The sequence below is a fragment of the Phoca vitulina genome, unplaced genomic scaffold (assembly GCF_004348235.1).
Source record: "Phoca vitulina isolate PV1807 unplaced genomic scaffold, GSC_HSeal_1.0 scaffold61, whole genome shotgun sequence".
Lineage (NCBI taxonomy): Eukaryota > Metazoa > Chordata > Mammalia > Carnivora > Phocidae > Phoca > Phoca vitulina.
Genome location: NW_022589764.1, coordinates 7,129,015 through 7,156,153, shown reverse-complemented (window position 1 = coordinate 7,156,153; position 27,139 = coordinate 7,129,015). Strand labels below are relative to the sequence as shown.

The 27,139-nt window shown below is 39.1% G+C and overlaps 1 protein-coding gene across 14 annotated transcripts in view; it reads right to left on the bottom strand.

Annotated features, from left to right (window-relative positions):
* The window catches only part of TJP1 (tight junction protein 1), a 239,816-nt gene that overhangs the window by 96,224 nt on the left and 116,453 nt on the right, over nucleotides 1-27,139 (bottom strand). For 2 of the 14 annotated variants that reach the window (XM_032391266.1, XM_032391270.1), the window contains exon 1: nucleotides 12,518-13,008. The exons of the other annotated variants lie outside the window; for them this stretch is intronic. In XM_032391266.1, coding sequence (XP_032247157.1) covers nucleotides 12,518-12,544 — 27 coding nt within the window. In that variant the 5' untranslated portion in view covers nucleotides 12,545-13,008. Of the gene's footprint in view, nucleotides 1-12,517; nucleotides 13,009-27,139 lie in introns of those variants that run through there. 14 annotated transcript variants of the gene reach the window in all.

The window sequence follows — 27,139 nt, the reverse complement described above, 5'->3', positions numbered from 1 at the left end:
CAGTCATTAGGCGTCTGCCTTCGGCTCAGGTCATGATCCCAGAGTCCTGGGATCGAGTCCCACATCAGGCTCCCTCTTCCGAGGGAAGCCTGCTTCTCCCTCTCCCACTCCCGCTGCTTGTGTTCCTGCTCTCGCTATCTCTGTCTCTGTCAAATGAATAAATAAAATCTTGAAAAAAAAAAAAAAAGGAAGATAAATTGAGGGGACTAGGAAATTTTTTTTAAAGTTCTTATTTAAATTCCAATATAGGGGCGCCTGGGTGGCTCAGTCGTTAAGCGTCCGCCTTCGGCTCAGGTCATATCCCAGGGTCCTGGGATCGAGGCCCACATCGGGCTCCCTGCTCAGTGGGACGCCTGCTTCTCCCTCTCCCACTCTGCCTGCTTGTGTTCCCTCTCTCGCTGTCTCTCTCTGTCAAATAAATAAAAATAAATAAATCTTTAAATTCCAATATAGTTAACATACTGTGTAATATTAATTTCAGGTGGGGGCGCCTGGGTGGCTCAGTCCATGAAGTGTCTGCCTTTGACACAGGTCATGATCTTGGGGTCCGGGATTGGGCCCCGCATTGGGCTTCCTGCTCAGCAGGGAGTCTGTTTCTCCCTCTCCCTCTGCCCCTCCCCCCTGCTCATGCGCACTCATTCTCTCTCCCTCTCTCTCAAATGAATAAAATCTTTAAAGAAAATCAAAATATCTATTAAAAAATTAGTTTCAGGTGTCAATATAGTGATTCAACACTTCCATATAACACCTGGTGCTTATCCCAAGTGTGCTCCTTACTCCCCCTCCCCATCACTTATTTCACCCACCCCCATCCCACAACCAACAGTTTGTTCTCTATACTTAAGAGTCTATTTCTTGGTTTCTCTCGCTCTCTTCACCCTCCCACCCTTTGCTTGTTTTGTTTCTTAAATTCCACATGAGTGAAATCATGTATTTGTCTTTCTCTGACTGGTTTATTTCGCTTCATTACACTCTGTAGCTCCATCCATGTCCTTGCAAATGACAACATTTAGTTCTTTTGATGGCTGAGTAATAGTCCATTGTATATATATATACCACATCTTTATCCATTCATCAGATGATAGACACTTGGATTGTTTCCATAATTTGGCTATTATTGATAATGCTGCTACAAACATTAAGGTGCACGTATTCCCTAAGACTTAATATTTTTGTATCCTTTGGGTAAATACCTAGTAGTGTAATTGCTGGATCTTAGGGTAGTTCTATTTTCTACTTTCTGAGGAACCTCCATAGTGTTTTCTGGAGTGGCTGCACCAGTTTGCATTCCCACCAACAGTACAAGAGGGTTCTCCTTTCTTCACATTCTCGCCAACACCTGTTGTTTCTTGTGTTCTTGATTTTAGCCATTCTGACAGGTGTGAGGTAGTATCTCACTGTAGTTTTGATTTGCTTTTTCCCTAATGATTAGTGATGTTAAGCAACTTCTCATGCGTCTTTTGGCCAGCTGTAGGTCTTCCTTGTGTTTTTTTTTTAAGCTTTTATTTAAATTCCAGCTAGTTAACATACAGTGTTATATCAGTTTCAGGTATACAATATAGTGATCAACACTTCCATACAACACCTGGTGCTCATCCAACCAGCGCACTCCTTAATGAGGGGACCAGAAATTAATTACTGATCCCTAGGGAAGACCCAAAGAATGCTGCTACCAAGATGCCAGGCCAGTAAGTAAAGTTTCCATGGGATGGCTACTTCAGCAGCCCCCTCCCCTCAGAAAAGAAAAATGCAGCTAGATCTGGAGATGTGCTAGTACCTTCTAGGAATCTCTAGGCTGACTTTAATCTGGTCTATTACCAGTAAGTGAGTAACATATTATTTAAAAGGCCACTCTAAGTCTAGGAAGGACATCAGATATTAACCAAATAACCAGCAGAAAATAAGTAGAAGTTGCCCTAGTGTTACAAAGAGAAAGTATACAGAGCTTAAAGGAGAGTTCTGACCTAATCTGGGGGCTCAGGACATGGTTCTTGAGGAACAGAACTGGAACAGGTGCTTGGTGAATGAGGGATGAAGGTAGGGAAGCTTTCCAGGTAGAAAAACAGTATGTGCAAGAGCCCTCGGGTTCCTTCTTTCACTCAAATAGTATTTGAGAGTTTATTATATGTTAGACACTGTGTTAAGTTCTGTGAATAATAGGGCACAATCAGGATTGACCTTTGTTCTCATGGAGCTTACAATCTAGTGGGAGAAAAAAAATTCACAACTAAATATATAATCACAGGCTTACGTAAATACTACAAAGGAAAGAAAAACAGTGCCATGAGAGAAACTCAAAGAAACTTGGCGGAAGTGCAACATCTACTAGGAACCAAAAAGATGACAGCATAGTTTAAGAACACAGAGCAAGGAGGAGAAAGATGCAAGATGAGGCCAGAGGAATAGGCAGGGGTCAAATAATCCAGAGGGAGCTTAATGACCATTGCATGGATTTTGGTCTTACTTCTAAAGGCAGTAAGAAGTCTATGAGTTTTAGGAAGAGGTTGTGTTGGGGTGGGGAACTAATAAAACTTGGATTTTGGAAAGAGTGAGAAAGAAGGGATATATTATACTTAGGGAGCTATTACAGGAATCCAGAGAGACTATAATGTATGTATGTATGTATATATGTATGTATGTATGTATATGTATGTTGGGGGAGTGGAGGGGAGTTTTAGGGGTTGCTAGAAAGTACAGACAGAACAAGTGGAAAACTACAAAGTGCTCAAGAGTTAAAAACTGAACAGAATTTGCTAATCACTCACCATACCGGTAGATATTCCAACTGTGCACTGGATTTGGAATGGTCTTTAATTTCTATTCTCTAATCCATCAGAATACAGATTGCATGTCTTACTTAATGCTATTGTAATAAATTTTTCAAAAGTATCTCAGAGCCCATGGACTTCTCTGAAACCACAGCACATCTTGCTGGACTGGGACATCTAACTTATAGGCCAATCTATGTCCAGTATCAAATAAATAAATATATACATACATAAATACACAAATTAAATGTTCATACACGGATGCACACACAGAAAACCCTAATTCCTGCATGCCTCTTCTCTAATATTAAGATGGGGGCACTTAAAATGTTTTTTAAAAAGACACAGCTTAACACAACAGCTTACTATATGCTGGGCATTGCGCAGAGTGCACAACCACCCTGAGATGGGTACTGTCATCATCATCTGCATTTCATGGATGAGAAAACAGCTATCAAGCAAGACTCAAGGTTCAGATTCCATAGCCTAAACTCATACAGTAAAGCAACTAAACTTAGGGTTACTCAAGGATAACCTTTTCCGTCCTTTACTTGCTCTCTCTCTGTGCAGGCTCTGGCCGGCTGACAGTTCTCTCTCTCGAAACTTTTTTTTGCTGTGCCACTACCCTCAAACCACATTCAAATTAAGAACTTCTATTAATGAAAAGACCATTAAGAGAGAACCACCATGTTGGAAAATAGATCTAAAATATATGCAATCAACCAGCTTTTATCCAAAAAATATAAAGCAAATCAGTAAGAAAAAGTCCCACAGAAAAGTAGACAAAAAACTTGAACAGGCAGGCTATAAACATGAAAAGTTGCTCAATCTCATCTAGCCAAAGAAATGCAAATTAAAACTACAATGAGATTGTACTAAAGACCCACCAAAAGGGCTAAAATTAAAGTGTCTAATAACACCAAGTACTGGTGAAAACACAAAGCAAAAGAAACTCTCATTCATTGATGATGAAGAGCATAAACTGGTACAACCTCTTTGGAAAACACATCATTCAATGACTATTTCAATTACTAAAATTGAAGATACACTAAATAATCCAGCAGCAATTCCATCCCTAAATACAAATCTTAGAGAACTGTGTGATCACCAAGAGAAATGTATAGGTGTTTATGGAAGCATTACTCTTAACAGCCCAAATTAGGAAATAACGCAAATGTCCATCAAGAGCACAATGAATAAACTGTGGTATATTCATGCAATAGAACACTATACAGCAATGAAGATGAATGAATTCATACACAACAACATACGAATCTTAAAAACATAAAGTCAAAACAGTGACTGCCTTGGGGGAGTAAAGGTGTTATTTAGGAAGATCACCATATGGATCTTATGGTCAAGACAATGGGTACCTTACTAGGGTAATATTATTAGGAACAGGCAAGGCGGGAAGCTTCTGAGAAGCTGGCAATATTTTATTCCTTGACCTGGATGGTGTTTACATGGGTGTTCATTTTACAATAATTTATTAATGTACATCTGCTTTATGTACTTTTATATATTGTATTTCACAGTAAAAAGGCATAAAAAATGACATCAGCTGACATTTAAATCAAGATAATTTACATAAAAATCCAGATTTACAACCTGTTTTGAAAAACCGGAAGATCTGGCCTGCCTTGCCTTCTTCCATGCCAACAATCAGCTGGAGCTGAGCAACAGCTACCTCCTTCAGATCCACTTGCGCTCTGACTGCCACAGTACCCTGTGTCTCCCGGCTTTCATGATTCATGCTACCTATCTGGTCTAAAACTCACCTAACACCATTCCACACTCATCTCTGTGACACTCCTTTAGAACACACGAACGTATAAGCATGCGCATGTATGAATTATAAAGCATATAAGCAGGATAAAGCATCAAGCAACCTCACATTTAAAATAGAATAGTGGTACCTAACAGAGTTGTTAAGATTAAATGAAATAATGCACACAAAACACGTAACTTAGTATTTGTCACAGAATCAGTGCTCAATATTGGGGGGCTATTTATTATTGACATGCATTTCTCATATTGACAACACATGTAAATCTACTTGCATGGCCGCTGTCTTCTGATTTTATAGACAACAGAGCAGAAAAATAAGGGTTGGTATAAATTTGTTTGATCAAATACTTCAACACGTAACACGGTTAAAACCAACAACCAGTAAATAAATCTTCCAAAGTTCCTTTACAGGACACCGTGGGAAAGATTTCCTACAATTATACTTTGAAAAGTAGGCCTGTTTTTACTTGTTTTGTCCAAAGCATGTATTTCACCTGATTGTGGCTTTTATTGGCCTGATCAGAGTTAGGTAAATGGGTACCTACTAAAATATACTTCAAGATGATGAATTTTAAGACCTTAGTCATAAAATACCCTCAAAACTAAACACTTTAGTTTTGACTTTTGACTTTTCAAGGTGAACATCATATGAACACCAAAAGCAGCTTTCTATATTTCACATAACTGTTATACTCCAGTGACAGGCTAATCTAGGCTTATCCAATTCTTGCCCCAAAGACAGAGGAATACAATTATTTTTCTCCAAAAAAAACCCCCACAAAAGTCTACTTCAAACCTTTTTTTTCTGAAGCCGATTTGGCAGTTAAGTCCTCATACAATGGATTACTATGAATCTGATCCACGAATACAATGAAAACTAATGAACTAGTTACCCACATCTCACAAAAGCAATGCTGAGCAAAAGAAGCCATACACAACAGAAGCCACACTGGAAGATTCTGTTTGTGTAAAGCTCACAGGCAAAACTACAGTGTTCACAGAATGCATAATTAAGTGGTAAAATTATAAAGAAAAGCTAGAAAATGAATACCACAGAAGACTAGATAGTTGTAATCTTTGGGAGAAAGAGGCTATGATCCAGAAATGGCATGTTAGGAATTCCAGAACTTATCATCATGTACAGTATTTTATTTGTTGCTCTCTGCTCACACTGTTAAAATGCTCCATAAGTAAGAGCTATGTTCACTGTTTTATCTCTAGCATCTAGAACAGGGCCTGGCACATGCTAGGTTCCCAATAAATATCTATTGAATGTAGAATAAAGTTTCAAAACTCAAATTGTTCCATATTTCACAGCCTGTCAGACTCTAAATATACCAGTAACAGCCAGCATATTGTGCATTTTCCATGTCAGTATTCTCAAGGAGTTGTAAGTAAATTCTGACTATAATTCTTAACCTTTTTCTCCTTTTGAGATATTTTTACCAAACACATGCATACAATACTTACATGCACGTATCCAGATTCGATTAAAACATTTTTAAAAAATTAACAAAGAAAAATACTAAAATTCATGTGTTAACAGCAAGCCCAGGCTCTAGATATGGCTCTACCACCTTCCCCAACCAAAGAAAGCCCACAAGATGCTGTGTTATTATAAGATGTCTGTAAGTGTGATATTTTTTTATGGGTAAACAATGTAAAACTAAATTACACATTTCATAACTGATTATTACAGTATAAGGCAGTTGGAAACTATAAGCTTCTAGAGGACAGGAATCCAAAACAATATGTGTTCAATGAATGTTTCTTGGGTTAACAACAACAATTACTGAAATCCTCCTGATTTTATAATTATGAACTGAAGTGAGAGGTAATCGAATTAAGTTTAATTCAGTCATCAGAAATTGTACAAACCCCAAAGATTACTAGTGACAATTCCAAAAGAGTGAAAATTCCTAAGACAACCAAGAAAAAATAATGAACTTTCACTCCTGGGGAATGTATACTATTTAAAAAAACAAAAACAATATTTCAGCAAATAAAAAAAATTAAAAGAAGCATATGCTAACCTTACGTTCCTAGTTAGTATCCATATAAAGTAATATTAGCTTCTGTTTTCACATCCATTCTGGGCACAATAAACTAGAATGACTGAGGTCATTCATCAGTCAACTCACTTCCCAGTATTTCACTTGCACAAAATAGGTTGTTCTGATATATACCTACAAGGCAAACTAATAAAAATTTATCTTTTTTTTTACAGATTTTTTTACTTTTTATTTTTTTTTTATTTGACAGAGAGAGACACAGCGAGAGAGGGAACACAAGCAGGGGGAGTGGGAGAGGGAGAAGCAGGCTTCCCGCCGAGCAGGGAGCCCGATGCGGGGCTCGATCCCAGGACCCTGGGATCATGACCTGAGCTGAAGGCAGACGCTTAACGACTGAGCCACTCAGGCGCCCCTAAAAATTTATCTTCTGATCTATCCCAAAGTTAAGGGCCATCTGAGACTCAGTATTTAAGACTACATATGTAACAGTCAGAGCTTTGTTATTAAGTCTCAAATGGTGTGTTTTATGGTACAAATTTTGGCAACACAGGTTTTCTCTTGTTCTAAAGCAGTGTTTCTGTGATATAGTTGATCACATAAGAAGTCTATTATTTTCATCCATTTTTAAGATATAAAATGAAATTCCCTACTCATATACTCACTGCACTCTTCTCATTATTAAGAATTTATCTGTTTCAGAAGAAATGGAAATAAAGCACCTGGCTAACCCATAAAGGAGCAACCTGAAGCTACTCTTCTCTACAATAAATAAATTAAGGAGCATTCTAGGTCAGAGATACCAAAAGGGCTATATTTACTGGTGCCTTATACTGGAAATACTGTTCTGAAACCTACCAATTTTAGATGAAATTTAAAAAACTATAATAAATAAATAAACAAACAAGCAAACCCTCAGTAAACTATTCTAATGTCTTCCTCTTCCTACCAGATTAAAAGTTGTTAAACTAAAAAGGTTTTTCAAGACTGCCTTTCAAAACTCAGAGATGGAAAGCAAGTTCCAGTCAAGTATTTCAGAAATATCATAATAGTCATCAACAACTATCTCTTAGTCTCATTTAACATTTGATCAGAAACTCTACTAATAAAAAATAACTGCTCATTCCACTAGCCTGTCTTCAGCCACCATGCTCAGTCAGTACTGGATACCAAGTGCATGTGTGTGTCCAGGAGCCTGGAAAGAGCTATGACTGAGCAGTCAGGGATGGGTAGTCCCATACACGAATTTACAGCTAGACTAATGGTCTTTTAGTAGACTGAATTTTTACCATGTCAGGATTATGTCAAGAAACAGGATTACATTTCCAAATTTTCACCAAAATCATTTTTTAAGACCCCTTCCTTAGCAGCATGGTGATCTGTCTTATTTATACTTTTTTATTCTTAGAACTGTACAGAGTTTACATTTGGTCTCTAAATAGAAAAAAAAGATTAAAGAGCAAGTAAAAGTCAAAGCCAGTACACTGTTTCCAGGATTGAAAAAAATGAGTGAAACTACTGTAATCTTTTTCCTTCAAACAGGGAACAGTTCTAGCTATATAGCATTACAGCCCTCAAAGCCACAGATTGGTCTCAAACTCATTATTTGTTGGTTGTGGATGGCTGACCTCCTCTATCACTTACTGGCAGTAATCAATGAGCAGTATGAGTCTTTCTTTTAAAAAAAATATATATATATAAAATATATTTTATTTATTTATTATTTATTTATTTCTTTCACATTACACATTACACAACCTGAAAGAAAAGGCACAGTATGATTGGAAAAGCAGCTGTCTTACAGAGCTGTCCTAAAATGAACATAAGAGTTGTAAATACAGTCAGGATGATCAACAAAGAACATAAATTACAGTTTTAACCATAAATGTCTGAAATGCTAACATAAATAAAAGCCTTTGCCTTTAATATCAAAAAATATTTCTAGTGAAAAGTAAGTAATGTATAAACTTAGCACATCCAGAAAAATATTACTACAGTGAAGCTCATTAAAAATTGGCAGACACAATCAACTGAATTCTCATAAAGTCCAGTGAGTTTTTCCTTTACTTTTAAAGCAATATGCAGCACATATGCATTGATCAGTAAGTACCAAAACTAAAACTACATTGTACCAGCCACTCAGGACACAATTCCTACCTGTAAAGACTAATTTTCTACAGTTCTTAACTTTCAAATGTTCAGCTATTAAGAAAAGTCCAGGGGTGCCTGGGTGGCTTAGTCAGTTCAGTCTCCAACTCTTGATTTCAGCTCAGGTTTCAATCTCAGGGTTGTGAGTTCAAGCCCTGAGTTCAAGTGCACGCGCACAGCTTTTTAAAAAATAATTAAGCAAATAAAAATAAATTAAAAATAAAGAAAAGTACATTGTGCCTCACTTGATATAATCAATTCCTAAGAAGTGATATAAATTATTTTTATACTAAACTACACTATAATTCTAGAGATAACCACAGGAAAAAAAAGTACTGTCCCTGAAACATAATGGAAACACTTAATCAGCAAAACCTAACAAGCATTTATGATAGTACAATCTTAAATTTTATTGCTTCCTCCAAAGTGAAACAGCTTGAAAATCCAAAAGCCACTGCAACTTCCTTCAGCCACTTTCTGTGATTCAACCAATAGAAAATGTTCCTAATAATTATCCACACCATTTTCTTCCATAATTAACTCCTTGGTTAGACAGAGAACCACCCTCAAATTCCTGTTTTCAACTCTAGAATTTTATTAGCAGGCGCACTAGTAATTCTGTTTGCAATTCAGATGTACACTACACATATAAAAACCTTTTCCTTTATTTAACATCACATACAAAGAAGCCCTTTCCAGCTCAGGTGTATTTCTTAAAAAATATCCTGCACTTTCTTCCAGTATTTTATGATCCATTTTATTTGCTCTTATTCAAACAGTTCATTTGGATTTTTTTTTTGCCTATGGTTTAAAGCAGAAAACTACCATAAAAAGGGGAGGGGGGGAGGATAACCAACAGTCCCAGCACTATTTACTGAATAAATAACCCATCCTTTCCCCAGTAATCTACATTATTTTTATCATGTATTTCTAATTTTCCCTCTTGCTAAGTGAATTTAGGGAAATTATTTTATCTGTGTTTCAATTTCCTCATCCATAAAGTGGGGATAATAGTAATGCTCACTTCATAGGGTTACTATAAGAATTAAATCCGTTAATTCACGTTAAGCACTTAGAACAATAGCTGACACATTAAATACTGATGATGATAATCACTAAAAACTCATAAATACAAAACTGTTCCTGGATTCTGTGGTTCCACTGTCTATTCCTGAGCTGATAGACTGCTTTAAATTACTCTGAATTTATAACACATTAGGTTTTCTAGTAGGGGCTTCTTTATCCAAAATTTCATGGCTATCATTCATTTATTTTATCAGATAAACTTTCTCATTATATGTCAAGTTTTCTACAATACTACTGAAATTCTATTTGGAGTTGTATTACACTTATATACATATATTGATTTGGGGAAAATTGGTATATTCTACAATACTGACTCTCCCCATCTCCCTCATCTAATTTATTTTTTATGTCCTTTAAAATAACATGTAATTTACCAACAAATGTTGTATTTATTCCTAGGCATCCTCTTCTTGGAGAAAAATTTAATGGAATTTATCAGAATTTTAAATGCACATACCCTTGGACCCCAAAATTCCATTTTTAAGGACTTAACACACTATAATAGTGCACAGATATAAATATAAAGCTACTTATTACAATAGCAAAATCCTGAAAACAAGTTAAATGTCTGTCAGTAAGGCAATGATGATCGGCAGCATATTCTTAGGATAACAGACTATTCAACTATTACAAAGAATATAGAATCACACGTATTGGCTTAGAGAGTTGTTCTACAAACTACTCTGCTAAAACAAAAGAGCACGCTGCAAAATTAATGTCTTCTTTTTGTTTTTTTTTAAACTGAGGGTTAGGGTAGGGAAACAAAAGTATCACATGTAAAGTATTAAGTACACACTCTGGCTTGTAGTAAGCATTTCAGTCACCTCAAGATATTAAATAAATAAATAAAATCTTTAAAAAAAAAGATACTAAACGTGACTTAGGGAAAAGGCGAATATTCTTTCATTTCACCTATTTTTTATGGCCGCCTGCCTTGTTCTACAGAAGATTTTGTGGTAGGCTCATAATACAGCATTTAAACAAAATAAGCTTTCAACTCACATTTTATTTATAAATATTTACGAATACACATGTCCCTACAATGTAATATTTAAATACTGATGCTTTTCAATATGCCATAAATCTCAATCCCATAATTCAGGAAGAAAAGTATTGTTTCTTCTAAAGCATCTTACTATAACAATCCACTGAAAACTTACTTCTCTCCATATTTGAAATAACCTTTTTAAAGTGTGTTGTCTTGTCAGGTAGCACTTTCCTCACATAGTGTTGCTTTAATTACAAAATTAAGAGTAATAGTAATAATAATAATAATAAAATGAAGTGTGTTGTCTTAGATATCAAGTACCATAGATCACACCTCAGGAACAAAGTGACATTATGTGTAACATAAAAACAAAGCCTTTCCTCCTTGGAAAGGAAACCCCCTTAAAGGTGAGTAATGTGAACTTATTTTAAAATCTAAACAAAATTTTGCTTTTTATTCTAAATCACTGGCTCAAGTTTCATCTCTAGATTGTTCTTCATCAACATAAAGTCAAAAAGGTACAAACTAAAGTTTTCTTAAAGAAAAAATATTATATTCCTTAAAAAAATATATATATATATATTCACTACTAAATGTAACTGCTAATTTCTGCCTCCCAGAAAACAAGGTCCTGAGTTCAGAAACTTCAGGGCCATATTATACCCTGTTCCAGATGCTATGAATAAACATTTCCAACAGAAAAATAAATACATAAAACCACTACCTTCTTAAGTACTTCGATACTGTTTGAAGTAATGAATTAATTTTCAGAGAGATTTTTACTCTTCACTAAATTTTTCTCCAAGAAGAGGATGCCTAGGAAAAATTTCTGTATGCCTGTAATTGTTAAAAAGAGCAGGTACTACTGTATGATGAGAAAGAGTACAATGTAGAAAAGGAAAGGAGGATTTTAACTGAGTTTACGAACTTCAGCTTTCTGATGTCACATACAAGTTGGTTTCACAGCACTGAAAAAAATGCCCCAGTACTTCAAAGCACATGTAAAAATTGATAGGAAAAAACAAGTCTTTCTTAATTTTATTTTTTAGACTTCCTCTCATTGTTCATTTGTAGGAGTATTTTGTGCTACTTCTGAAAGTTTAATTCAAATTAAACTATTAAAAAGTGTTAAGGGGTTCTCTTTTTCAATGCTACCTTAAGTAAATTACACAGTGTGGGGGAAAAAAAATTCCGACATACTACACACAAAACACTGAGTGTTCTGCTGCCTCAATGTCTTATCGCTGGCGCGCGCATACCACGGACACTGACATCAGATCGAAACTACACGGTTTCGCCGGTGACCAACCACTCCTCCAAAGACCGCAGCTACCGGCTTGCTGGAGGTGGCACCCCAAACCCCGACCTCCCGCCCGCCGCAGGCTCGCCCAGAGTGCCCGCAGAACCCACTCCCGGCGCCGAGTTTGCCGGCGCCGGACCTGTTGCGCGTCCCAGCCCGCCGCGAGCCGGAGCCAGGCACCGACGCCGGCAGCGATGCACCTGCCCCGGACCGCAGCTCTGCGCGCCCGCCGCCCCCTCCTGGCCCCCGCCCTCCGCCGGCCCGCCCGCAGGGCTCCGAGCGGCCCACCGCCACAGCCAGCCCGGCCCACCGGCTGCCGCCCCCGGCGCTTGGGCAGCAGCCCGCGGGGAGGAGGGCGGGGCGCGGGCCCGACGCCGGCTGGCGGCCGCCCTAGCTCGGAATCGGCCCTGACGGCCTCGGAGGCGCTCACCTTGGCGGCCGCGGCCCTGGCGGACATCTTGTCTCTCTCCAGCGCCGCGCGAGGCTCCTCGGACCCGAAACTCCGCGCCACCAGCCCGCCGGCTCCTCACGCCACAGACCAGATAAACATCTCCCCGGAGCGAGCGGTGCTGGGGGCGGGGGCGGCCGCAGAGGCCCGGCCCACGGGGAGGGGACTCAACTCGGACAAAAGTCCGGGAAGCGCCCGCCCGCCCCGCCCGGGTCTTCTCCGCGGGGCGCGCCCGGCCGGCGCCTCCCTCCGAGTGCGGCCACTCGCTCGGCCTCCCAAAGCTCTCACAGCCCAGACACGTCGGCCCCGCTCGCTCGCCACTGGCGTCCCCACAGTCCGCCCGGTGGCTCCTCAGAAGCCGGCTTCCGCACGTAACTTCCCTGGAACCAGCCGCAGGGAAGGGACCCAGCGTCCACAAGCTGAGCCGGCGCCGGCAACTGCGGGAAGCCACGCAAACCTGCCGGCCCGGCCCACTGAGCATGCCCGGCTGTGCGGGGGCGGGGCCACGGTGGGGGTGGGCCCATGGTGGGGGCGGGGCCGCTGCGGGGCGGGGCGAGCGGCCCGAGGCCCGCTTCCTCCCGAGGTCCGACCCCAGTCGCGGAAGGAAAAGCCCAGTTCCCGAAGTACTTGGTGGACAGTTTCCGCTGGCATGCGAGTCTTCCTGTTTGTTTTTATCAAAGGTCCAGCAGAAATGACCCCCAAGGAGAAAGCCCCTGTGTACCAAAGCCTTTTCGACTTATAGCAGAGACTTGTCCTCTTGCTCCTCAACAAGCCACGATGTATCAGCCCCCACGCAGAAGGGCTGTTGGAAAGGCTGGTACAGCAAATACCTGACAGGAGTTTCCTTAACGTGGTAAATATCGATGGTCACAGCTGTCACCACATGCCCGGGCCTTGCTGCCCCACTGAAAGCAGAATGCGTTTTTCTGTAAAGCACGTCGTGGCTTTCATCTCTAAAGTGCTCCTAACAGGGTCAAAGTGATTGCTCTCATTCTCGACAAACCGACTGTGCTAAAACTAAAACTTCGTGGGCACTCCTGGGCAAGCAGGCTGGGAAATACCCAAGAGACCTGTGACACCTTGGCCCACCCACATTAGGCCTCAAGATATATCCAAAGTCTCTCCCACCCCTATAGGCAGGGATCTCCAAAGTATATTTTTGGCAACCAAAATGCTGCAATTCTTAGTGGTGAGCGAAGGGCTCAGGCTGCCTTGCATTTCTGAAGCCAGTTCTCCAGCTCACATCTGGACAGACGAGGAGGTTAAAGACTTGCAACCCATGGTCCAAGTTTAATCAGTCTCTGCATACACTTCCCACGATGCTGACCGCCTTGCTAAACGCCAAAGAATATGTAAGAAACCATTTCCAGCCTCATTATTCTACACTTTGTAAAATGTAAAGCTCTCCACAAATGTCAGAAATTCTTCATAACAATAACATTCTTAAAGTCTAACCTAGTGCCACAAAAGGTACACAAGAAAGGGGGAAAAGGCACAAACACCAGATTTTAAACAATGATTTTCTGTTTGGAACTCAACTGTATGGAAAGATCAAACTTCTCTTAGCCAAGAAATATGTTTATCATACACAAATATCTATTAAGATCTCAAAGTAACCTTTTCATATATTTTGCAACTGAAGCTATCTGAACGAGAAAAAAGCATTCTGCAAATCAAACCCTTATTCTTTTCTTTCTCCCCCCCCCCGCCCCGCCCCCCTGCATAGAAATGGTTGAAGTCACTTTTGTTTTAAACTTATGGTGTAATTTTTTTGTTTGGGGGCAAAGTATTATTTATTCTTTTAAGAATTGTAATTAAAATGTCCTTAGGGGCAAGCACTGTTTTTAAAAAATCTGGGGAGTTTTCACGGCTTTATTTATTATTGGAGACCTGTCATGTCTTTATTACTTTTACCATTTATTAAGATGTGCAATCAGCATAATGCCTAGAACTAGGCATCGTGTCTTTAATAGCACCTAAACCTAGAGACATACCTAAAAATGCACAAACTTTCCTTTTTTTCTCATTTGTCACTTTTCATCACGTCTTCCATATATCATTTAAATGCTAGATTAAAACAATTTGTCAAAGATCTAATATATTTGATTACAATTTTAGTTTATTTTTGTGATGGTATAAGACATAATGAAATCAAGCAAAAAATTTTTACCTTGAGAATACCTTGCTTTAAGAATTACATTTATAAAACTATCTCAGTGAATAATAGTACCCTTTAAAATTTTTTCAATGGTATTTGTAATATCTGAAGTAAACTGTGTAACATGTTTTATGTATTTCCTTTCCTCTAAAGAAACAAGAGAAAGTTTTTGTCACTTGTAAAAATGAAAGTAAAACACTACTGTCAAGTCTTAAAAACACATCTCCATTCCAATGGTTTATTTTTGGGGAGATGCTCTGATAAGAAGTGGAAAGCATAGAGCATAATCTCAGATAGTTGCCCCTTTAACAATGAAGAGTTTATCCACTGAACAACAAAAATTATACCATGACTTTAATGCTCAGGTATGAATGTGGTTATAGCTCCTCTAGACTCATCACATGGGAAGAAAACAAGCAAGTTTGAGATTCTCATTTAGAGTAACAATAAAGTTTAACCAAGAATCTCTTTCGATTGCACAGATTATCTTATTTCTGATCACCTAATGCAAACTGAACAGGAAACTAAAAAACCACAACACTCACAAAGAGAACTTCCTGTGGGATTTTTGGTGTCTGCGGCTCAGAATGAAAAAAAAAAAAAAAACTGCGCAAAATCTTCATAAATCTTAGAACCATTTATTACAACACCCTTGACCAAATGAACAACTATATCCATGCCCGCATTTTATCTAGGTATATTTTGTTTCCATTACAAAAAAAAAAAAAAAATTTATCCTTAGAAAAGCCATTTATTTATTTTTGGTATGAGATGTGAGTTTACGTATGAAATGCAAAGGGGAAGTATTAGGCACTGTGGCAGAACGTGAGACAACCGTGATAATGCCACAGAAGAGGATATATGAAATACTAGAAATAGAATTGTACCAAAGCATTGTAACCACCACCACCACCACAACAAAAGTAATTCTAACCTTACTCCTATGCCATGTCTTTAAAAATTCTATACATTGGGGGCACCTGAGTGGCTCAGTCAGTTAAGTGTCTGCCTTCGGCTCAGGTCGTAATCCCAAGGTCCTGGGATCGAGCCCCGCATCGGGCTCCCTGCTTGACGGGGAAGTCTGCTTCTCCCTCTCCCTCTGCCTGCTGCAGTCCCTGCTTGTGCTGTCTCTCTCTCTCTCTCTCTCTTTCTCTGTCAAATAAATAAATAAAATCTTTTAAAAAAAAATTCTATATATTGCTTCAGAGTTTTCCTCTGCCGATAAAGTCATAGAACAAGATTAAACAAAGAAAGGTTTCTAAGGCTCATAAAATTTCCAGACTGTACAGACCAGTAAAACTTCAAACAAAACAAAACACTTCAGGGGTGCAGTATAGGATTACCAACTTTTTCACTTATCTTGCAAAGCAATGACATTTAAAAACAAACAATAATACACTTAAGGATGATTAAAATGGTAGATTTTATATTGTGTACATTTTGCCACAATAAAAAAAAAAAATACCAAAAGAATGTATCACCGACATCATTTCATTTTTAAAAGGACATATAAACACTAAAAAGTCATTTTTTATTCAGTTCAGAATAAAGAACAGTCCTTCCTCAAACAAGAGTGAGGCTATCCTTCCCTTGACTGGGGCAAGGTGGACCTTTCTCTTTGTTGGGTCCTGAATGTCACACAAGCAGGCTGATGGTTAGCTCCGTAATTCCATGGAATCCATGACTCCAGCCGGACTGACAAGCCAAGGCTCGGACTCCTCTCTGAGCAGTTTGCCTCCCCTTCTCTCCAGCTCCTGTTTCCCATCTTCTATACTCTCCCAACGATCCCTCAAAGACCTCCTCCCCAGCCCAAGCAGTGATTCCTAGAGAAAAAGAAATTAAGGAATGGAAACTCTCTTCCCTTCCTGCCAAACCATGATATACCTACCCTGGGCACCTGCTTTACTTCTGTCTTCTGCTCTCCCTGGGCTCTGATCCCCATCTCCGGGGCTGGCTGGCCCTATCAGCTTTGTTCTGTCTCACCATCATCTTCATCCTCTCTCAGCCAAAGGAGTCTACATCTCAGAATTCAAACTTCCTCTGATGTCTTCCATTTAAAAAACGGGGTGGGGCTGAGGGTCAAGAGGGCAACCCTTGACCCTACCCAGGCTACCTTCGATGGATGGTATGCAATTGGCACAGCTGCTCAGAAGGGCCCTACACTGGATTTAATGCAGCACTGTCTTGAGTCTTAACAGTTCTCGCTTTGGATTTGTGTTTTGTCAGTGAAGGTGATGGGACAATGGGGCATGCACTGGGGACCTCAGCTCACATGTGATCCTGTTTGTTTTGGCCTCCCTGGAGGGCTTCTCAGCTACCCACTCCCACAACTCCTGAAGCCCCTGCCGGTGCTCACTCTCCCTCCCTGCTCTACTATCCTCTGTCCCTCACAAAGATCTGGGAGAGGGTCGGGGTCAGGCTTGTGTACCCTTAGCACCTTGGGCTGGGCAAGAGCCCTAGGCTGACAGGAGGCCATATCTTAGTGGAGGTGAGCCTCCTGCCTAGCCTCCATCGGGGTATCAAGCTGCCACGGGGTGGAGGCTTAAGGATGCTTGGTAGTTGCTGTCTGCTATGGGCTGGAGTGGCAGTCCTGTAGCCTGACTTCCCTGGGGAAGGGAAGGACCCTGTCCTTAGCTTAGGCATTTAGGTCAGGTGGCTTGTGAGAAGGGGGTCCTGGTAGGCTCAGGAGGCAAGTGGGACCCCCAGGGCCCTGTGAGGGTCTATACTGGTTACGATTGTACCAGGCCCAGGGGTGCTCCCCCCAGGAATGGAGTCCTCTCTCCTCCCTACCTTTCTGAGTCCAGCTGTGCTTGTCTCTTCTGGCCAGCTTGAGGGACAAACTCCAGGGACAAGCCACAAAATACGGATTGTGTAATTTAAGTGATTACTCATACAAGTTAAATATTCTGATCTTTGCTTTTAAAACTGGCACTGCTCAATATAAATGATAAGAATTATATGTACCTTTATCAGCAGTTTCTTTTGCTTTTTGAACAAAGGGTCCCCTACTTTCATTTTCCACTGGACCCCACAAATTAGAGACCACCTCTCCCTTTAGATTCTATTCTATGAGTTCATGACAAGTTTCTCAGAAGTTCTCTATCACCTCTAGGTCTCTCTGTGGTCAAGACATGCCCAAGTCCTTTGGCATTCTTTCTTTCTCACCTTAATTTCACAACTAATGCAGGCATACATTCCTTCTATGAAAGAAGCAATAGACATTTTTAAAAGTCCAACTGGACCACATGCTCCCATTCCCACTGCTATTACCCAGGAATATTAGTATTTAAACTGAACCGGAGTATGTATTTTCAGATAACTTTTTTTTGTATTTATTTACACATACATATGAAAACAAAGAGAAAGAAGGGAGAGGGTGTATAGATATATAGGAATATACAGGTTTTTAAAAAACAAATGATAGACAATATTTACTTTTGCAACTTTTTTCCACTTAATATTTCTGTCTTGGAGATTAGGTCAAGCAATGAAAATCTACATCATCATTTTAAAATGGCTGTCTAGTATTCCATAATATGGATATACTGTAATTTGTCTAGCTAAGATGGTTTTGATATTATAATGCTGCAGTGAAAATCCTTATTTATGCCTTCTTGTGCACATGTGAAAGTTTCCTTTAGGAGAGACATCCAAAAGGTGATTTTCTGGGTTGAGGTATATGTTTATTTAAAATAAATTTTTTAGGGGCGCCTGGGTGGCTCAGTTGGTTAAGCGACTGCCTTCGGCTCAGGTCATGATCCTGGAGTCCCGGGATCGAGTCCCACATCGGGCTCCCTGCTCAGCGGGGAGTCTGCTTCTCCCTCTCCCGCTCTCCCCTCTTGTGCTCTCTCTCTCAAATAAATAAATAAAATCTTTAAAAAAAAAAAAATAAATAAAAATAAAATAAATTTTTTAAACTGACACTGTCTATCATCCCTCCAAAAATACCAGATCAACTTATCCTGTTTCCCCCATCCATATGAACACTTGATATTATTAATCTTTTAGATTTTCGCCCATCTGGCTGACAAAAATGGTATATTACTTGCCTGTTTATGTCATTTACTCCCCCTTTTTTTTGTTAGGTTATTTCTGTTATTGATTTGTTGAAGTTCTTTAAGTATACTTTTTTATTGAATGCAGCTGCTTGTGTGTGTGTGTATGCATTAAATAAAATTTATTTTGCAATAATTTTAGCTGTACAGAATAGTTGCAAAGATAATACAGAGTTTACCCACCTTCCCCTAATGTTAACATCTTATATAACTGTGGTAGATGTGTTAAAAGTTTAAAAATTAACATTGTTACAATATTATTAACTAAACTGCATCGAATTCTGCTAATTTTAACTCTTTAATTTCTCTGATATTCTTCCACTTTTGCCGAGTCCTCCTCTTTTCCAAATCTTAGGGAAATTATTTTAGACATGTTCATTTTGAGCCTCTAGACTTTTCTTAAGTTCAGTTTTGTGAACATGACTAGGAATGAGGCAGAGTATAAACCAAAAAGTCACAGTGGGCAAGACAGGGTACACCTGGAGTTTCACAGTTCTTATTCTGTTCAGGAACATTTTTTTCTCAGACTCGTGTTTGTAAAAGAAACGCTGTGGGATATTTTTTCAGCCTCAAGCAGTGAACTGAGATTAGAAGAAATCTCCTGACTCCACTTTAGTTTGGAGTCTGTCCTCCCCAGATGGCAGGGAGTACCAAACTCACCGGATTAAAAAAAAGACAGATTCCTTAAAAGAATCTGAATGACCCAGTCCCCCAAAATATGTTTGCATTCTCTTTACAATGTGGTGTGATAAACCTTAATAATAATACTCTTTTAAAACAAATAAACAAAAAATATAGAAAGGTGAGTGAAACTCCATTTTAAAAAGTGTAAATATATTTTTATATTTAAAATAATCTTTAGGGGCGCCTGGGTGGCTCAGTTGGTTAAGCATTCAACTCTTGATTTAGCACAGGTCATGATCTCAGGGTTGTGAGATCGAGCCCCACGTCTGGCTCCATGCTGGGTGTGGAGCCTAGTTGGGATTCTCTCTCTCTCTCTCCCTCTGACTCTGCCCCTTACCCCCCCAACCCGCACACATGAGGGCGCGCTCTCTCTCTAAAAAATAAATTAATTAAATAAAATAAATTTTAAAAGGGAATAAAATAGATGCATATACTTGCAAAAGAAACACTAGAAGACTAAGAATGAATACAGTTACCTTTGGAGGAAGGAGAGGACATCAATAATAATTTTTCTACATATGCTCGATAATATAATTTCAACTTTGAAAACATAAAAACATTTTACATATTTTTAAAAAGTAAATGAAATCAAAAAGAAAAAAAATTTGTAAAAACTGAAAATGAACTGAAGCAAGAAAACATAATACATTAAGTTGGTGACCTAACCCCACAGAGAAAAGAATTATTTCCAACGCCTCTTGCACAAAGCACTTTGATTGTAGATTCTTTGTATAATATATTCTAAGGAAAACAGCACTGCAAAGAAATCTTAAATTTCATTCAGTAGTCTGTTAGTAAAAATCTCAGCATTATTACTTTGAAACTGTTAATATATGTATGTGTGCATTAACTAATATAAAACTGTATATATTCATTAGTTCATTAACCTATATATAATGATTAGCTGTTAATTTATATATGTGTATTAACAAATATATTAGTATATTTAATATATTAGCATTATTAACATTCAACAATTTATAATATTAGCATTATATTATGTATTTGATAGTTTCAAAGTTACATATAAATATATAACAATTCCAAAGTAATAATGCTAATAACATGTTAGTGTCTGCTAATAATGATAATATTATAGTGTATGCTTTTATACTGGTTATATTATTAGTTAATATATCAATATATATTAAGGGATACTAACATTCTTATGTACCAAGATTTCCTGCTTAAGAGAAAAGAGAAAAAAGTATAAAAATCGAAGAAGTTAAATAAAAATTTGGCAATTCTAATTTAAATTTTTTAAAAATCAGTATAACTTAATTTTTTAAAGTATCTTTAAAATATATATATGTATATGTGTGTATATAGAGATTTCCTAGCTCTTGCCAATAAAAAAGACTAGAAAGGATGAAAACCCAGTATCAGTGAGCACATCTAGTGCCCAAATTGTAATCTCCAGCCAGGAATGATTGATTACAGATCTGGAGCAAGAAATATACAAGATAGGGGCGCCTGGGTGGCTCAGTCGTTGAGCGTCTGCCTTCGGCTCAGGTCATGATCCCAGGGTCCTGGGATTGAGCCCCGCATCAGGCTCCCTGCTCGGCGGGAAGCCTGCTCCTCCCTCTCCCACTCCCCCTGCTTGTGTTCCCTCTTGCTGTGTCTCTCTCTGTCAAATAAATAAATAAAATCTTTAAAAAAAAAAAAAAAAGAAATATACAAGATAATCTTGGGATACTTTGTGCCAGAAAGCAAGGAAGTTCTCAAAGAATAATGGATCAAAGGGATACAGAAGCCAACAAACAGCAGTTCCCATTGGCCAAAGATGAAACAACTGAAGCCCTCCCCAAAGAAAAATAAAGGCAATTAACTGAAACACAATGAATATCTAAAACCCATGAATTCAAATGACAACAAAAAAGAAAGTAAGTGAGAGAGCCCCAAAGCAACTACTTATCGAACAACTCTGGATATAACTTGGGCACCAAATTCTTATTCTATAATTTGCCAATTTAAAGGAAAGAATATATGAAGGGGGGTAAATTGGAGGGGGAGACAAACCATAAGAGACTATGGACTCTGAGAAACAAACTGAGGGTTCTAGAAGGGAGGGATGTGGGGGGATGGGTTAGCCTGGTGATGGGTATTAAGGAGGGCACGTATTGCATGGAGCGCTCGGTGTTATATGCAAACAATGAATCATGGAACACTACATCAACAACTAATGATGTAATGTATGGTGACTAGCATAACATAAAAAAAAAGAATATATTTTGTATGAACTCTATTTCAGATAACCAAACAACTCTGATAACAAGATGTTCCTTATAAAATAACTCCAGCTAACAAATCTGGAATGATAGAATTAGGAAACCATCATCTTGTAGACACTTGAAACGACAGACCCAGGCAATTGGTCATCAAGGGATCAACTCACTGGGCAATGTTAGCATCATTCAAAGCTAAGACAAGCAAACATTTATGCCTCCATGTGACAAAACTGGAAGCAAACAGTACTATTATCTACTGAAGATGGCTGTCCCCAAAGTGGAACCTGAATGAAACTCAGCCTGTAGGGCTAACTTTCATAAACAGAAATACAGGAGATGGAGAAGCAAGTTAGAGGACTCCACAAGGAATCGAACAGATGACTACAGAATGTAGGAGGTTCTATGCAGGAAAATGGACCCAGTTTTCAAAACAAGTCAGTAGAGAAAAAAGAAAAGAAAAGCAAGTTGGGACTGCTATGGACCTTCTGTGGGTGGATTCCATTTCAGATCTACCTATTATAAAAAGACATTTTTGAGACATTTGGGGAAATTGCATTATGGACTGAGTGTTCAGCGATACCAAGATGTGGTCATGGTATTGTGGCTACATAGGAAGGTATCCCTTTGGGGCGCCTGGGTGGCTCAGTCGTTAAGCAGCTGCCTTTGGCTCAGGTCACGATCCCAGGGTTCTGGGATCGAGCCCCGCATCGGGCTCCCTGCTCGGCGGGAAGTCTGCTTCTCCCTCTCCCACTCCTCCTGCTTGTGTTCCCTCTCTTGCTATGTCTCTGTCAAATAAATAAATAAAATCTTTAAAAAAAAAAAAAGGAAGGTATCCCTTTTCAAGAGATGCATATGGAAACATACAGAGCTGAAATAGCCCAATGTTTGGGATCTGCTTCAAAACACTTCAGCAAGGAGAAAAGTTAAAAAGTAGAGGCAGCCAATGGAGTAACATTTTGAAAACTGGTGAATCTAGCTGATGGGCATATGGAAAGTTTATTGTATTATTCTTTCTACTTTGGAGTATGTTTGAATGTTGGTGTACATTTGAAATGTTTTATCATGAAAATCAACAAAAACAACAAAAAACAAATATTCCTGTCAGCAAAGGTAGGTAGATTATATGTAATTGTCAGACATTCCCTGTTTGGATACTCCATTGCAATGGGCCTTTGCAGTTCTCATCAAGAGGTGGAACGTTTTTTCCCCCATCCCTTGAATCTGGGCAGCAGTGTGACCTGTTTTAGTTAAAAAGCAAACATGACACACGAAGAAGCTTGACAAGCACTTGGGCATGGGGGGTGCGCCTTCCCTAGCTGCTGCAAACCTTAAGACCACCATGGGAAGAAGCCCAGTTTAGCCTGCTGGCAAAGTCACATGGAAAAGAAATGAGATGTCCTGGCTGATAGTGTGCCAACCTCCAGACATTTGAGTGAGGGAATATTCTAGACCAGCCAGTCTCAGCCAAGCCACAGACGATTGCATCTGTATGAGTCAGCCCAGGCAAGTCTAGCAAAAGAACCACTCAGATCTGAGCCCAAGTTGCTAGCCCACAGAATCATGAATGTTTTTTAAGATCCTAAGTATTGGGTGATTTGTTACACAGCAAGGACAAACTGATAGGTCTGGCTAAATCGACAGGAGTACTACACAAACATATGCAAAAGATCAGCTTCTTAGGACTGTGGGGGTACATGGTAGGTACTCCATCAAGGGACCTGAATGGGAATTCCACGTCACTAGAAAATGGGACGTTTGGAAATTGCTCTAAAGGCGATGGAGACCTTGGTAGACCACTTCCTTTTGTATGTACAGTGAGGGCTACTGAACCAAGTAGTCACTCCACTGATAGAGGCGGGTATGACCGATGGATTACGTAGAACTCTTTTTTGAGGACTAAAAAGGTCTGGCTCTGCCTCTAGTCACCAATCCCAGACAAAACAGAACCAGTCTTTGGGATTGCTGGCAGACAGCCCTGCCTTTCTTCCCTGACTCAATTCTGCAACCCAAGTAGCCAGTGCAGAAGGAGAGCATACATCTGTGAGAGTCGGCCTGACCCTCCCTCCCCCACAGGCCACAGCTGGGGCGACCCTAGCACCCATGAACATATCTGGGACACTCTCCAACAGGCAGGTTTCACCCTATGTACTCTAAGAACAGATCTTGTTTCCTCTTTACCACAGATGTTCACCTGCAAATGCTGGGCCCGGGTAGAAGGATTAATTAGAGAGTGTTTAAAGTGCCACAGGAAAAAAACAATGCAGAAGTCACTGAGGTGCACACAGACGTTTTAGCCAAGGTATTCTTTTACTAAAAGAAAATATTAAAGGATTTTAAATTATGACTGCTTAATCTAGCTAAATCACATTAACTTTAAAATAATCCTCCCAAGGATTACATAGCTCATCTTAGTATCATTAGCAAAATACTGAACTTCTAAAAGAGAAATTCAAGATAGTTAAATATTTCTCCATAATACCAGCTATTCATTTGGAACTATTTTAAAGTTCATTTGATACTTTAATTTGTGATGAATACGGCTATTTTCAGTACATTAGAATTACTGTTCACACAAATGCCACCCACATTTACATGCTAATTTATCCAACTTCTTCATTTATATTTTTAAAGGTGCAATATAATTTTTGTAAGTATATTTTTTTTTAAATTTTTTTTAAGATTTTATTTATTTGCAAGAGAGAGAATGAGAGACAGAGAGCATGAGAGGGAGGAGGGTCAGAGGGAGAAGCAGACTCCCTGCTGAGCAGGGAGCCCGATGCGGGACTCGATCCCGGGACTCCAGGATCATGACCTGAGCCGAAGGCAGTCACTTAACCAACTGAGCCATCCAGGAGCCCGTAAGTATATATTTTTAAAGCACAAGAATCTTGTTAAGTAAATGGCCATATTTTATACTCTTTTGAATGAGCAAACTATTACTTAGTAAATGTTGCAAATGCCTTTTTTGGACTATGGGTTTGGAATTAACATTATAAAACAAAGTCTAACAACGCAGAAAGATCATTAAATACAGGGTTTGGGAAGACTGGACTTTAAAAGCAGCGACAAATTGGTGGCAGCTTCATTATTTGTGGAACTACACTTGAAGGGGACAAAGGAAAAACCTGAAGCTGAGCTGAAGGTTGGTGCGGCAGAAGCCACTGTCCTAGAAGGACCCCTCACTTGGGGCAGCACCTTGATCTCCTGCTCCTGATAATCCTGCCTTCTCCTTCGGAAAGGGCAATACAAAGAGCTGAGGAAAAGTCATTAGATTCATTATCATTCTACCTAATACTAAAATAAATGTTCTCTCCTGTTAACAAAATGTGGACACATATGGTGAAAGCATCAGAAAGAACATGATGGAAATGATCTGGGAAAGGTCTTCTGGGACTAAAGTTTCCTTATGTGTACAACAGAGGGGAGTGACATGGGGAGATTGGGGTGGGTTGGGGGGTGGGGGGCTCGATTAATTCTAAGACCTTTTCTAGCCATAACTTTCAGTGATCTAAACAGTCAAAAGCTTTTCATCCCTGACACTATGAAGCTAGTGTTGGATGTGGTTATTTGTAGGTTTTACAAGTTTGGGAAAGATACAGATGATAAAACCATAGATTCTGTTTCTACGAGAAGCTCTAATTTTAAATTGTTTAATTTTAAATATGATTAAATTTCCATGTGAGAGCACATATTATATGAGAGTGAAAAGTTTTATAAAAGCTGGACAAATTAGAAAACATGCAAAAATCCAGCTAAGCTTAAATCTGTGTGTGAGAGAGAGTATGTTTTCAAAGGGTGTGGCTTCCTGACTCTGGATTGTTTGGAAATATTCTGACAAAGCCAAATTCATTTCTCTGATATCCTGAACACAGCAAGGAACTGGAGCCTAAAATAGCATAAAACATGATATTCCTATATATATAATCAATTTAAGTCAACTAAAAAATGTGATAAACACCCAAAAGATTTTTTCCTTTTTTAAGTAGGCTCCACACCCAGCATGAAGCCCAACTCGAGGCTTGAACTCATGACCCTAAGATCAAGACCCGAGCTGAGAACAAGAGTTGGAGGCTCAACTGACTGGGCCACCCAGGTGCCCCAATACCCAAAAGATTTTTAGTCTGTATTCTCGTAATTCCTTTTTGAGAGATAGCCTATGCAATTACCTGGACTAGAAAATTCAGCAACATTTAAGCATACTTTTCACTCATTCACTCATTAATCCATTTTTCATCTATTCAACAAGCATTTATAGAACTCTTCCTATGTGCCAGAAACCAACTGCATTTAAAAGTTTTCCAGGTTTTGTTTGTTTGTTTAACTTCATCCTCCCTCACTCTCACCCCTGTCTTTGTTAGGGATGACGCCCTGTTCAGATTACTCAGAGGAGTACACGTAAGTTGTGGAACTCAAAGCAGAATATGCTCTCTTACTCAGGGAAAAACACAATCCACGTGGGTCAATGCTTCACACTGTGGTGTCTGGAGGAGCAAACAAACAGATGAGTAGTTTCGTATTCTTTACCATCCCCACCCCCACCTCAAGAGACATACAGGTCTGGCTGGAATTCCTTTTGCTCCTAGCACCTATGACGTAAAGAGAAGTTTATTTCCCAGTGTGATCAACTTTTACAGAGTGAATCCAGGCAGAAATGACAGACAAAAAGACTTAATAATATAATATATAGTAAATAATTATACACATATGTAATTGCTTTAACACAAAAAAATAGGTGCAGATAGAGATTATATATTATTCTGCATTATTTCCCTCTCTGTTACATAAATGTTAAACACAACAACAGGAGAACTAGTTAGTAGTGGCAATCAGTAGTAACTAACAGTAGGACTATGTAAACAATATAAGAGAAAAATATAACAAGATTTTAAAATGCTTCTTTCTGGGGGCGCCTGGATGGCTCAGTCGTTAAGCGTCTGCCTTCGGCTCAGGTCATGGTCCCAGGGTCCTGGGATCGAGCCCCGCATCGGGCTCCCTGCTCAGCGGGAGGCCTGCTTCTCCCTCTCCCACTCCCCTTGCTGGTGTTCCCTCTCTCACTATATCTCTCTCTGTCAAATAAATAAATAAAATCTTTAAAAAAAATAAAAATAAAATAAAAATAAAATGCTTCTTTCTGTCCTCTGATACAGCAGTTTAACCCTTTAAAAATTATTTATTGGGTATTTAAATTTTGTAGGCTTTATACTGTGTATTTTTGAGATTTATAGATGTAAGACTTCTTAAAAGAAAACTATAAATACAACAGGGCTAAACAGATACTACTTACATCTCACCCCCACTGCACACAAAAAATAATAATGTCCTGCTTCTTTCAGCTCCAGGATACAATAGGATATTTTTATTCTGTTTCCTTTTCCAATAACATTTGTCTGAACTACCTGCAGCAGTTTAGACGTCCCTCGTTTGTTTCTGTGGCCGCAAAACTGAATACAGTCATATGTAAAATTCACTTTGACTTGCA